This window comes from Odontomachus brunneus, unplaced genomic scaffold (assembly GCF_010583005.1).
Source record: "Odontomachus brunneus isolate Ranch 3 - 2012 unplaced genomic scaffold, Obru_v1 Obru_scaffold_001, whole genome shotgun sequence".
In the NCBI taxonomy this organism is placed as follows: domain Eukaryota; kingdom Metazoa; phylum Arthropoda; class Insecta; order Hymenoptera; family Formicidae; genus Odontomachus; species Odontomachus brunneus.
Genome location: NW_022639451.1, coordinates 6,815,108 through 6,829,757, shown reverse-complemented (window position 1 = coordinate 6,829,757; position 14,650 = coordinate 6,815,108). Strand labels below are relative to the sequence as shown.

General features: G+C 43.0%; 1 protein-coding gene across 7 annotated transcripts; it reads left to right on the top strand.

The window, feature by feature from the left end:
* Positions 1 to 6: 6 nt before the first annotated feature.
* On the top strand, positions 7 to 14,585 carry LOC116846714 (putative thiamine transporter SLC35F3). 7 transcript variants are annotated; one of them, XM_032821125.1, is made up of 12 exons: positions 7 to 230; positions 2,028 to 2,595; positions 4,314 to 4,597; positions 4,877 to 5,026; positions 5,431 to 5,781; positions 5,974 to 6,102; positions 6,187 to 6,376; positions 6,465 to 6,554; positions 6,891 to 7,020; positions 8,598 to 8,627; positions 9,931 to 10,380; positions 12,199 to 14,585. In XM_032821125.1, the coding sequence occupies exons 2-11, from the start codon at positions 2,235 to 2,237 to the stop codon at positions 10,361 to 10,363; spliced, it is 2,148 nt and encodes a 715-aa protein (XP_032677016.1). In that variant the 5' UTR covers positions 7 to 230; positions 2,028 to 2,234; the 3' UTR covers positions 10,364 to 10,380; positions 12,199 to 14,585. The 7 variants fall into 7 exon arrangements, with proteins under 7 accessions (XP_032677016.1, XP_032676930.1, XP_032677170.1 ...); XM_032821039.1 differs by having other exon boundaries at positions 9,931 to 10,313; positions 12,199 to 12,251; XM_032821279.1 differs by lacking the exon at positions 2,028 to 2,595 and having other exon boundaries at positions 9,931 to 10,313.
* The last annotated feature ends 65 nt before the right edge of the window (positions 14,586 to 14,650 follow it).

Sequence of the window (14,650 nt, the reverse complement as noted above, 5' to 3'; positions counted from 1 at the left end):
AGAGAGAGAGAGAGAGAGAGAGAGAGAGAGGGAGAGAAAGGGATAAGGGAAATTGAGGAAGAGCTAAATCGCAGTGTGGGCGACGATGCCGTTGTGACATCGGCCTCGTGAATCAAACCGTCGCGATTGAGCGCGAAGAGTTGGTCGCATCGCACCCGGGGGTGGACCATGAAACATGGATACGTCGCAGGTCGAAAGCGGCGCGACTTCGGAGGAGAAAAGTAAGGAAGGTACGTGCGATTCGCAATAAGTTTTCTCATGAGCCCCGCCAGTGGACTCCCGATGCTTCGTCAGGGTCGCGCGGGGTATCTAATACACCCTAATCATGGATCGTTGTTGTTACGTTATCGTGCGTAAGACGACAGCTCTCCGTTGGCGACGAAGTAGCTATGGGGCCGATAATTCAATTGTTTCATTATTCGCTTATTTTGCGAACTCGCTCTCGCATATTTTCGTTCATATCGAGAATTGATCTAAATGTAAATTACTTATTATTGTTTCATCTATTAATTTAAAGTGTAAGCCGCATTGTTCAAATACGAAGAACAATACATGCTCATATATTTCAATATTTACACGCATGATAATTACGCATAGACTGATAAGTGTGGAAGCAAGTGAAAGCATAAACCGATATATGATTTTACATCTACCAAATGGATCTCGCGCTATTTTTCGCGAAACGAGGAATTCATTCGAATTAGTTTGACAGCGAGACTTATGTCGCGATATAATTTTAAATAACATTCTATCCCGAAGATGCTGGGATGCTCGAGAAGTTGGAATACACCCTGCGCGACGATTCTTGAGTTAAATGCACTTATTTACCGGGCTGCATGCTTTCATCCGAAAACAAATACTTTTAGTTCTATTGATCTTGCGCTTCTCCTCTCACTCACTCTTTTACTCTGTTCCTATCTTTCTCTCTTTCTTTTTCTTGCGCTCTTGCCAATAATGCTTGCGATAGTGGTACAATGCGCCATCGAATTTGTGTGTTCGTCCTGTAGAACCTCCGTTAATTTACGTTCGTGTAAACGTAACACCGCCGCCAACGCCGACACAGTTTCGTTCGTTTCATCTCTGGGACTCGAAGCTAGTATAATTGCCTAGCTACAAGCGCGTACATGCTGTATCCATTCGATCATCGTGTTACTTCTACACTGTCGAGCACGTAGAGATCGAGAGATACGAAAAAGAAAAACACATCCAGGGATTATACCAGTTTCGTGACCAAGGACTGAAATCAATTTTATGTCGTTGAGATCAGATCTTTTCAGAAGCGTGCGAGCACGCGCGTGCGATTTTTACGTTCGTTCCGATCGAGGCACGCGACGATTATCGCGTTTTCTTAAGTCCTTGTGAGACTAGCTATTGTAGATCTAGGATACTGGATTAGGGATTATAATTCGACGAAACAATTAATTTCGATGTTGGCTCGCTTGGTTTCGGTTCGTCAAGTTTTCTATCTTCAATCGGTAATCCTCGATCTCCAACACCTAAGTATTAACAGTCGTTGTCTGAAACTTGTTATCATGTGATATATTCAGATTTTTATTCAAAATCAGATAAATTTTCCCTATTAAATTATAATATATGTAATTTTTATATCTGTAATAGCGATTTAACTGAAAAATTCTCGTCAGAATTGAAATCTGAGTGTCTCACTTGAAACGAGTTTCAAGTAATAACTATAAATTATGGGTGTGTGTTTTATAGATTTAGATTTAAATCCTTTATTTGAATCGTACAATGTATACCGTATTATAATTATTATTGCGATTCAACTGAAAGAATCACATTTAACTCTGAATTCAAATCTAAGTATTTCATATTTGAGAGACCAGTTTCAAGTAATACGAGAATTATTTATGTGATATCTAACGCGGGCTTCGCATCATTCGTGACTAGTCCTTATATTTTCTTTTCCTATTTTTTTTTTTCTCTTATTGAGATTCGTACCGATTATCCCCGTATGTGTTGGAGCACGTTGGTTGGTTTCAACCCCGCAAACGTTGAATTATTTTCAGGCTATGAACGGTAACGAACAGGGGTCTCGAGCGGGTCCGCGTACGCGATACAACCAATCGCCGATCTCGCGAGCTTAGCTAATTAAACTAACGACGGACGACACCGCGCGTGATGTTCGCCCTGAGTAAGCACGTACACGTAACGCACACGCACACGCACACATGGGGAGGTGAATTTACCGGAACAACACCGGGTTCAATCGCCGAATGTGGGCGTTGAACGTGCATCGATTCTGGCAAGCGCCGAACACATGTATGTATCGTTGCTGCACACCCGCGAACACGTCGGGAGATCAACAAGTCGTGCACACAAACCGCCAGGTCGCACCGAGCGCTTCGCACAAATCGGTTGTTCGAAGAGGTGGCCGTCGTGTAACGTGCCGCGACCACGCGATCTCTAAGGACGTCAAATCTCAGAGAGCGCGCTCAAACATGGAGGGCGGACAGGTTGGTGAAGTACCGACGATATTCCATCCCCGACGATCCAACGTGATCCTCAGCGAAGATCAGCAACGTAGCTCGCTCCTCAGTCCCGTCCAGATCGTCGTCGAGCTTATCGAAGCTACAGGTAAGTCGATGCGCTTCAACACGTAGGTCGTGCTGACCCCACTAGGTGTTCTTCCAATGGGCGATTAATGAATGAGATAGAAGAAATGACGACAGTCAAAAGCCATGCTTTCTGTCTAACGTCGAAAACTCTCTTGAGGGAATTTTTATTTTAATTTAACCTGAGATACTGTCCCGATTTTGCAATCTCCTTTGGTCGGTATCGAAAGAACCTTAAAATGATAGTCCTTTTTGCACAAAAGTTATCTGTCAAAGAAGATTGACTGATGATTGTTCCAGTTAACTTATTCTAAGACACTTTCGAGAATTTAAAGGGATTGTAATGTGAAGTGAAATTTTAATTTTCAATCGGCTTTAATTAGAACGTGCCTCGTCACAATTTCAATAAGGTGAGTATAAATTATAGGAAATTATACGTTTTACATAGAAGACAAAAAATATACTGATTAACTCTTTGACGATGGGCAATTGATTTAAAAAACAATCTTCAAAACTTTTTCAAAATAAAAGCGAACTGGTTTAAAAAAATCGGCGATTGAGAGGGCACACAGTGGGTAGAAGGCACCCTGTGTGAGACGGTTGTCGATAAGTATGTTCCGATGATGATAAATATGATTTCGAGTCGGGAAACGCAAATGATCTAGCGGGGTTGGATCCATAGGCTCTTATAGTGTGTAGAGTACTTACGAGAGATTTAGAGCTGCCAGTAAAACTTTGCATTAGCATCTTATTATTAGTATTAGTCTTAGCATTAGCAATTCAGTATCATTAATACGTTCGCGTGCGCATAATATTCCGATTTCGTTAAGCGTAGTTTGCATAGCATAGAAGTCAGACTGAGGAGAAATCGCCAGACACGCTTGACCAAAGCTGCACACGAAGTAGTGGAAACGGGGCACCGCGTTTTATTTTTTAACCGCGTTGGAATTTTTGGGCTTCTGAGGACGCACACGCACCGCATACACGCACCCGCACACATCACGCAGCTTCACTCGCACAGCAATGACACAATTCGTAGATCTTCTCTTTTCTACATTTAGCACAGCTGTGCGTTTAAGTGCACGAATAACGACCTGGATGACGATCATGTAACTTTCCCCGAGAAACAGAAGCGTGAAAAATTCACGTAACTCAGTGATTTCAGCGAGCATGTAATTTTTCGGAAATATATAATTTTTTACGTGAGTTTTTATTTTTTATTTTTCTCTTCCTAGAGAAAGGTTACATGATCGCCATTCTGAAATGAAAACAATCAAAATACTATTAAACAAGTCTAGAAGAGCCGATGCAGGCTTTCAAAAATCGCATATAAAATAAATTATTAAAATAAATTATTAATATATTTGCAAAGGCCTATAATGGATCACGCTTTAATACGTGATCATAACTCATTGATCATAAGTATTTATAAATATATTAATAATTGATTTTAATTATATATTTTTATACGCGATTCTAAAACCTGTGTCAACTCTTGTAAACCTGTTTTATTGTACTTTGATTGCACATCATCAAAGCCGTATTATTAAGTTATTTGAAATGAAAAGACATGCTCTGCACTCGCGGCTAACCTGATTCTTTCTGCGCGCGAACAAAGTTTGCCAGAGTCAGAAGTACCTCCGCGGACGAATTCTGTCAGACCGCCGACGCAATTCGTAATCTCGGGGCACCTGTCTACGATTAATCGCGGAGGAAGGATTCACGGTCCGAATGTTTCAGGATGCGAGCAACAGCAAGGCTGCGTAACCGATGGATGCGGCGATTCCGCATCGAGCTGCCGCACCTTGGAGACCACCGGAAGTGCCGTGGGAAGCGGCGGTGCAGGCGGCGGGGGCGGTGGTAGTGGTAGCGGAAGTGTGCAGACTCAGCCGACGGGTCAAAGTCAGGCGTCGACTCATGTGACCCCGTCTCCAACCCCGGTCGCTCAACAGCCGCAGCAACCGCAGCAACCGAGCTCTCTCTCGGCCTGCTACGCTTCCTGCTGCGCGGAGAGCGCGAAGAAGGTCGATAACGTCTCCAAACACGAGTCGCTGAAAGCTAGAAAATCACGTTACGATCGATTCATCGCGACTCGAGCGACAATCAAACGATCGCTTTGTCGGTTTCTTCTAATAAAAAAAAGAAAGATGGAGAAACGACTGAGCGATCGGGAGATGATCTAGATATCGTGAAGAGAAGCGTTAGGAGGAGAAACGTCCCCTTTATAGACTCAGAATTAATTCGGAATTAACGTCAGAAATTATACGCGCGTCACTTTTGCGCTTGATTATTTTTCATTGCAGATATACTTTGGGGTGTGCGTTACGATATGCGTAACCGCGAGCTGGGTCGGAGCGACTCACTGCATTAAGTATTTGTACTTTCATAAGCCGGACGCCGTCTCGCAGAGTTCCACCTCGAATGCCTCCGTGAACGGACTTCATCATCAGCATGTAAACATCATTTCGCACTCACGTTACTCTCTTGAAATTACTCGAGTCTCTGGTGGCTCCTACATCGTTTCGCTTTGGCCGGACAATTCTCTCTTTTGAGCATTCTCCTCTTTATTTACCGTTGGTTTGGAGACGAGTGATCGTGAGAAAATTGTCTTGACGAAATTGTCAGTCATTTAAACCCTTAAATCTCGAATAACTGACAATTTCACCAAGACAGTTTTGAAGCTTTTGTATTTAAGAGATTTGAATTTAAGGATTTAATATAGGGGCTTGGATTTTTAAATTTCGAATGAATATCAAAAGATTTGAATCCTAAAATTAACATGTACATGTACTTATTAAGTACATGCTACTAGCAGGCAGGGCGAATCCTTTCTATTACCTGGATGATGATTTTACAGATCATCCCGCCGTACAATGCGCCCTTCTTTACAACGTGGTTTTGTACCAACTGGGAAGTCTTGTACTTCCCGGTGTACTTTATTTGCCGCGCGACCAGAACCAAGTGCGCCACGCCGTCGGAGATAATCGCAGAAAGCCTACGTGGCTTTCGTGACAAGGGCTTCACCGGTGGCCGCTTCTTGATCAGGTGCAGCCTCTTCTGTGGTCTGTGGGTCATCACGAATTACATGTACATACATTCCTTGAGGATACTCCTGGCTACGGACGTGATGGCGTTATTTGCGACCAATGTCTCCTGCGTCTATCTATTATCGTGGGTCATCCTTCACGAACAGTTCGTGGGCGTGAGGGTTAGTAGCAACGAGATTTTCTGTAAAGTAATGTTTAAAATATTTTCCAAGATGTCAGGATTACTTAGGTAAAAATATAATTCAAGGATTCAACATGTGTGTGTGTGAGGATTGCTTGATCTCTTGTGTGATATAGTTTCACTGTGCATCCTCCATTGTTGAAGCTAACATATTATCCTCTTTTATTTACAGATAGTCGCAGTGATCCTTTGCAACACCGGTATCGCGTTGCTTGCTTACATGGACGGTATAACCGGAAGTCCAACATTGGGAGGCGTCGTTTTAGCCACATCAGCGGCAGCTGGCTCTGCCGTTTACAAGGTAAAAACGAGCATAACCTTAAGTATTCATGATTTGCGATCACGGAGACACCGAGTTCTCGCAACGAACCGTTCGTCTGTCCAGGTCCTCTTCAAGAAAGTGATAGGAGAGACCACGTTCGGTCAAATGTCTCTATTTTTCTCACTCATCGGTTTATGCAACGCCGCGCTGTTGTGGCCGATCTGCCTGGCCCTGTACTTCTCAGGAGCGGAAACCATGCACTGGGCAAGGCTGCCATGGGCGACGTTACTTTCTGCTAGCATCCTCCACTTAGGTCTGGATCTCGTGTCGAGTTAATTCGTTAGATTCTCGAAGCTTTACTCGCGACTTTAACATGCACCTCTTCAATGGTTTGTTCACAGTCGCCAATATGCTCGGCAATTTCAGCATCGCGCTCACTTACGACCTGTTTATCACGCTCGGACTGATAACGGCTGTACCCGTATCCGCTGGTAAGTAAAAGTGATTGACTAATTATTTTCACATAACATGCATAAAATCCATACATTTAGCACTTTCGAGTTCTTCTCGTAATACACATTCAAAACGCATTTCTATAATAAGTGAATAATAATGTAACAAATTCCCTTATTCAGTAATTTCTATTTTTGTATTCTATTTTCTGCAATAATTTTCATAAAAAATAAGCAATAATAATTTATAAACGTGTAATGAAAAATTTCTTTGAAAATGATATGATAAATTTACACAAATTTGAAATATATGAGAATAGGATTATTCCTGATAATCCGTCATTTCTTTGATCAATCGCTGACACGATTACATAGCACTGGACGTGGTTCTTTACGGGGCGCATTTCGTGGGAATGAAATTAGCGGGCATGATCTTCATCGCGGTCGGTTTCTTCCTCGTGATGTTCCCGGACAACTGGCCGGACTACATAACGAGGCTACTCCGGTACGTTTCTTTCAAAGTTCGTCTCCTGTATAATGCGGTTTTGTGGTATGCACCTATCTTTAATTCGGAGTTCATTTGATTTTTCTTAGTCTTTAGTTTCTCTCTCTAGCGAATTCTAAGTACGTCCTACATACGATTCTATACTTCTATACTTCTGTATACATTTCTCTTTTATACTCTCTTGCAACACGATATCGGACTGTTTTCTACCTTGTTTTGCACCAGGATAGAGGCAGCGCGTAGTCTCTCACTCAAGTAGGATGTGCTTGACCTATATTTATTACTTACCTTCTTTACACTTCGCCTTTATTTCGACGATCTCTCGGGAGCAAGTACACAGAGTGTTAATTCTCGTGAAAGCACATTTCTCATTCTCTCAAAGGGTCTTAATGCGGGCGTAATGATAATTGCATCATAAATCGCAACGGCGATCTTTCGCGCATCGTCTATTTTCCAACATAGACGCCTCATCTTCGTCGCGAGAAATGCCGTCGTCGATCAGATTATCGATCATAGGCGTCGAAAATTCCTCGCAAAGCGGCAATGCGAATTATTATTTCGTCACTCTGTTGCTCGTGATCTGCCCTTTCCGTTTCTGGAGGAATTCTAGAAAGAAGGTTTCGCGACTTGGATTCGCGTCGATGTGATTCTCTCTGTGATTTATTTTTGCGGCCCCATCGATCACACCTCGCAGCTTCGCATCATTTAAAGGCGACTCGCGCGCTTCTCGTCACATCTCGCTTCAGAATAAGAGAAAAGAGAATATTGAAGACCAGCATTGATATTGTTTTACAGGATGCCCGGAATATGCGACAGGTTTAAAGTGTAATTAAAAAAAACAAAATGAGTATGTTTTGTAGCGACATACGAGCGATTACGTCTACTGGCGTAGAAAGCTCAAAGATAACGCACAGTCCTCCCGTAAGACCAGAGATATATACGTTTTAAATACGTCGTGATGTCGACCAGTGTAAGCAGAATCCTTATCGTCTAGCTTCTTCTCCTGTTTCGATATTCTTTCTGGATTTAGTCGCTTCGAAAGCAATGCCTCTGATGCATTACGTTAAAACGAGTCTCGCTTTCGCCATTTTCATACAACTCCGCAAACAGTCAGTGAAGGAATTCGAATTGCTCGAAGAGGTTTTTTTATAATTTCAATACGAATTTCGATAGGAATATACTTTTCATATGTTATTATTCTTGTTTTTGTTCCTTTAGTTTTGATTAAAAAATTCGAGATTCCACAAATTTATTTCTCAGTCTACACACGTTAGGTTCCTTTTGATTACGTTTCACACGACCCTGTCAAAAAGGCTTATTTGAATATTGAATGTTCGTCCTTGTTCAAAAAATTGGGCATATTCGTCGACAGTCGGAAAATTTGTTCGTTGGAATTATACAACGAACATACACATTATTCGGCTCTTTAGAAATTTGATTGTTTAGATAGAAAATTTGAGTTGGAAAAAAAAACGACTGATTTGCTTGAGCTGCTTGTTGTATTGTCTGTGAAATCAACGTCGACACTTCATCACTCGCTTCCCACAACAATCAGGATCCATTATATGCTGTTACAGAAACATAGTCCTCATGAGTCACAGTGCAAGGTAAGAAAATACATCCCATACGTCTTGCTCTAGTTCTACTGAAAATTCATCTCCATTTGTCTTTCTGTCATTCGCTACAAATTCGTTGTGATAATCCATGTGGATTGCAACGAAGTGAAAACTTTGGATAATTTCGTAGTGCAAGTCGACAATGGAGGATTAAGACGCAAGTTATCGAATCTCGCAAATAAATAAATTTATGGCAATAGACTTTTGCATTTCTTGAAGTGACAAATATTTCGAATAAAAAATTATTAGAAGAAAGAAAAATTATCGTTTCTGAAAGTAAACTTATAATCTTATTCTATCTTATCGCACATTATATCGTAAATTATTATTTATCTGAATATATATTAAAAATCATCACAATGTTGAGCGACGTTTGACATATCTAAGAATGCCATTTGTCTGCCATCGATGAATTTTCTGTAAAACAGCAAGCGCTATAAATGTCGATAAGCGCATGTGATTTATGATATTCTCTCCATTTCCTCCATTCTGCATGCGTACGATTGAATCTGGCTTACCCTTATCACGCTCGCAGCTCTTAAACGCGAACGGCACGCCTTTTCTTCACTCTCCCCCCTCGCCCCGATGTCATTTTTTACCTGGTCATGCATCGCGTGTTTGTACAAACATAGGTAAATGCAACCGATTCCTTATTCGAGATTCGAGCGATCGAGTACGCGCGTCATCGACGACGGAGCGCGCATTAGTTTCAAAATCGATCCCTCCGCTGTCCCCGAGAGTCTCGCGAGATTGCTTGCTTTGACGGTCGTGCTCGTGAAGCATCCCGGAACGGTGTACCTATTTTGCCCTTAACGTATTACACAGTTATAGACATATATATACTTACATATCTATATCTATATTTATATAACTTAGTCGCGTTTTTTCTTCTTGTCTGTTTGCCCCACGTTCTCCCGCCTGTCTAATTAGCGATCTGTCGCCGCGCGTCGCGGAAAGTTCCGCGACGCTCACAACGGCGAGCTGTCGCACAGTTCCGTAATTTCTACGCTTGATTCCCGAGTAAGTGAAACCCGCATATCGCTGATCGCAACCGCGCGACGTCCCCTCGATTAAGAAAAAAAAAAAAGAAAATGAAAACGAAAGAAAATCGAAAAGAGATAATAAGTATATAAATAAGTAAAAAAAAAAAAAGATATCAACGAGAGCCTCCCCCGCGTCGCCGGTCGAGGTACACGCCGGCCGAGAGGAGCCACCCGCAGGTGTCGTCCCCCGCACGGAGATAATCGAGAGACCCGACTGATGAGAGCCTCGCGATTGATATGTATATACGCAGTACCTCGGAGAGTCAGCAAGGACGCAGGAACGTCGTCAGGAGTCGCACGGCGTCCCTGCAGCAACGCCAGTACCGGCTGAGGAGCTACGGCGTCTCCGCCGCGCACGGCGACGGCCAGACGTTGCTGCCGATCAGCAACAGCAACAGCAGCAACAGCCAACAGCCCATCGCAGGTAGCGGTGGCGGTGCCGCAAATCGGCAGCTTAACAGCTCGCAACAACAACAACAACAACAGTACAGCTCGACCTCTGAAACCCAACCACGCTGTGTCCTTCCCTCCACCTCGACCTCGACCTCGACCTCGACCTCGGCCACCGTCGTCGGCAACAGCCACCGGTGCGCGATGTCATCATACTCGCACCTCGATCCTCGCAATCATCAAGGTATGAGAACGATCAGGCTGGTGGCGTCGAAGCCACGCGCGACGCGGTAAGGGAGAGAAGAGATCAGGTAGGAACCTCGCGCGGGACGATCGAGATGGATCGAGCGTGGTGTTGAGATCTAGTGGCTGGCGATCTCCCAGTAGCCGTTGTCTTAGACGTGTTTTTCGTTGTGCCGCGATATCGCTCGTTTGAAAGAAAGAGAACGAAAGAAAGGAAGAAAGAGAGAGAGAGAGAGAGAGAGAGAGAGAGAGAGAGAGAGAGAGAGAGAGAGAGAGAGGGTGAGCAAGTGCTGGATGGAGCAGCCGAGCAGGGCACGAGCGAGCTAGCTATTTAGCTAGTCAGCGAATGGCAGTCGCGAGTCGTTTCAAGATCGCTGAGTATTGAGCTGCGTGTAATGCAATGTTGCTGTCTGAGCTAGAAGCTAAATGATCGGTGTAACTTAGCGCAAATGCCGTGCGTTGATAGCGAGTGTATGTGCAGGTTGCTTCGGGACTATCGCTGCTCTCGTCCCTTCCTCGATACAGTTCTCTCATCTTCTGCAAGTTTAGAAACGCTTCTTTAATATCAAATATAATAGAGACAAATGTTAGCAAGTCTCGTACTAATGTTAATTATAAAATATTTTTATTACCAAATGAACGTAAATGAACGCTGAGAAAAAATACTTGAAAATTTTTTCGTGGAATATATAAAGTTCATTTCTTTAAATAAACTTTATATTCTACTAACAGATTTTCAAGTATTCTTTTTCTCAGTGTAAGTCAAAATATTCTGTTGGGGTAAAATTCGTTTGATATTAAGGAGTTAATAAGGTTTGCTCGTCTATTTGGATCTTCATTAATTCGTCGAATATCTTCGTTTTCTGTCATTTGAATTTAAATAACATTCATAGCTTCTGGATTTTTCTGAGAGGATACTTGATCTCAGGTCAATTGGAGATCATAAATGTGAGGCGATAGTTATGGGGCACCCTGCATATCGATGTGTGACAGCACGTGCGTGCGATAGGGGATATCTTTTGCTGAGCTCCCAAATCTCTTGGCATCTATTTATCCATAGCTCGTAGTGATTCCCCTTTAGTGCCCTGTGTCTCGTGAATGTTTCAGGTATTCTCGTGAATGTTCCAAGTATCTCGTCTTTATTTTTATTACATACATAGTCGGTGTGCGCGCGCGCGCGCGCGTGTCCTTGGTGTGCCGTATAGATTTTTGGAATGAAACATCGCGACGTGTGTAAGCTGCTCGATACTTGACGAAATAATCACTGTTGTGGCACTCGTCGACCGCATCTCTCGCGAAACAAACGGATAATCCCGTCAATGACAATTGATCGCGACTAATCGCATCTCTCGTTGTTTGAATATTTGTTATATAACGGAACATCCATGTCTCTTCGCGACAGATGTGACTTCGGTATCATGGCGTGGGGATTTTCTAAAAACACGCATAAAATAAATCGGCGCGACAGTCAAGAAATAAAACGTATTTATAAATTTTTCATTCTTTACACAGAAATATCTTTCGTCTTCATTCCGGAGACAGAAAAGCCGAAGAAATGGCAAAATAAAGAAATAAAATTGCTGGTTCTTTATTTTCCAAACGCGAAATATCAAGCACGATAATATTAAACGTTTCAACATAAATTTGATATTATTTGAGACGCGGGAATGAATCTTAAGAAACAAGAAGCGTAATGAGATCGATAGGGAGGGAGAACGCGATCGCGTTTATGATAAAGTGATGAAGAATATCGGAAAGTTTCCACGCGCGCGACTTTACGGTCGAGCTGACGAAAGACGACAAACGCGCTCTGCATGCTGACTGACCACATTACCGGCCACGGCCGTTAGAACCATTCTGGAATAACGCGCCTTTCACTTTCGCAGGTGGAGCAGGAGACACAGGCACGGCATGTCAGGTGGATCGTCGCGCGACGTGATCGATTACCGAACTGGTTACATAAAGTCGCACCTACGCTCGCCCTCAGGAAGAGTTCGGTGACTAGACACACCGCCGATAAGCGAATCAGAAATTAAAAGATCGTGCTGGTGGATGGCGTTGATAGACCGTTTCGCCGGCGATACGGTGGTCAGAGCTCTCCTCCAGATGTAAGCGCGAATTCGATTCGATCAAGGTGAAAGAGAAGCTCTTTCACCCGGCTATCCTTGAGTCTTTAGGAGCGTTTCAAGATGACGTTTTAAGGCGACGCTTCAGCGCCTTCTCACAGCACTGACGTTGATTATCCTTGATCGTAGCTCGATTAATTTTCCATCTCTTCCTGACTGTCGCGCATCGGAGATATCTCTCGTGGTGTTAGTGCGAATTAATTAACATATGCATCGTGCTCGATAGATTGAGAAACGGTTTGGTCTGAAAATAGCACCGTATCGGCGACAGTCTGGCGGCTATTGAGTTCCTCTGGGTGTATCTCATTACGGAAAAAATCGTGAACTTGATATCGTACAGTAATATAACGTAAACAACAACGCGCCGGTTTAATACGGTCCGAACTTAAGGCTCCCGGTTCTTGATTGCGACCATATTGAATTATCAAGCGAGAAATCGGTAACGTCAGCAGCAAGAAGTCGTGCTGATTCTTCTCTTGCACTGCTCTGAGTCGAAATTCTGTATTAGATCTTGCACACATTACCTGCACCTGCAAATTCCATCGAACTTTATATATAGAGAATCGAGAGATATAACATTGTGTTGTCTTACTTTGATGCTACGAATGTACCTTGAAGATACGAATGTAAGTTACTGCCATTCTTCTCATATTAGGTCTTACATATAAGGAGGCACTTATTTTAGAATTTGACACTCCATCATCTCGGTATTTTATTCGCATATAATCTCCACACTATTTCTCGCTCCTGACGTGTCTTAATTTAATGTGACTGCAGTGAGGAGAAACCGAAGCCTAAATTGGAATTAAAATTTGATCGTCGCGGGGGAAATGTATCGATCAACGCGTTTCTATTCTGTCGGCAGAAATAAAGCTCATTTTCGCGCGTCGTCGCGCCGGAATCTCCAAAACTCTCGACGGGATTCGGCGGCCCGCGCGAGTAAAGCACGGAAAATGCAATTAGGTACAATTAATCGAGTCGAGATCTTCATAATCTTCGCATTAGCATTCGCGTTGATGCTCGACGCGACGTCGTCGTCGTCGTCGTCGGTGAAAGTTATACAAACAAACAGACGCGCGCAATACGTAAAGACAATCAGAAATAGCGAACTAGCTCCGATAGACATCGTCGCTCCGTGTAGATATCGTTTGTAGCGGTTGTGCCGCGCGCAACGAGATATAATAACGTTTTACGCCGTTTTACCACGACACGTGGTTAGCACTGGCGGACTCGTAGCGAGATACTCATCCCGTGAGGGATTAACGTAACGTCACAGGGTGGATAATAGATTAGTCCTTATTTCTGCTGATTCTGAGCAATAAATTTTCAATCGTCTACCATAGTGTTCTAACGAGCGTTGAGATTCGCGACGCTCGCAAAAGGAAGCGCGAATCCGCAGAGAGAAAAAGAAAGAGACGTAGTCGATACGCGAGGAAGACTCGGCTCGTCGTGGCTCAATTTACGATATACCATACCCGGTATTGTTGTTTCCGTATCTCAACCGAAACCGACACAGGGCGACGCGATTAAGCTGTGTAATCGCGCGGCCGTTCGCGATTTCAAAACTTCAAGTGCGGAGGATCTCGGCGAACTCGAACAAGAATCTCCGCGATAAACTTCGTATGAGAGAAGCGAGAGTTATATTAAATATACACGTGCGTTTTATAAGAGAGCGTCGTTCAAGAGGAAAAAGCAAGTTTCGTAAAATTATTTCATTGATATGTCATTCTCTTTAACTAATCTCAATCTAATCATCCTTATATATACGCGCGTTACGCGTAACTCGATATAATTACTTTTCACTCGATGCTATTCTCGATTATCATAACTCGATATAATCAATACGTAATTACAAGTATCATCTATAAGTTTCATGTGTAAGTTTCGAAACGTTGGATTAAATTGAGATGTGTCGGTGCGCATGTTAACGGATTTACTTCGTTTGTACGTATATTGTCAATTACACAGAGATATTAATTAACGTACAGCAAGATTGCGCACGATTGCAGTCGCGGTATATTCGTTGTAAGATTATTGCGATATAGAGAGAGATTTTAGTTGAACGTTGACATACAAAGAGTACTATTACGGAAGCTTACGAAGCGAATGTGATGTGTCTCAATAATAAATTTAGTTTAGTAAGAACACCACTTGTCGTTTTTTCTCCCTGTGACAGTCGAATACTGCAAATTTGCAGGCGCAAAAATCCACG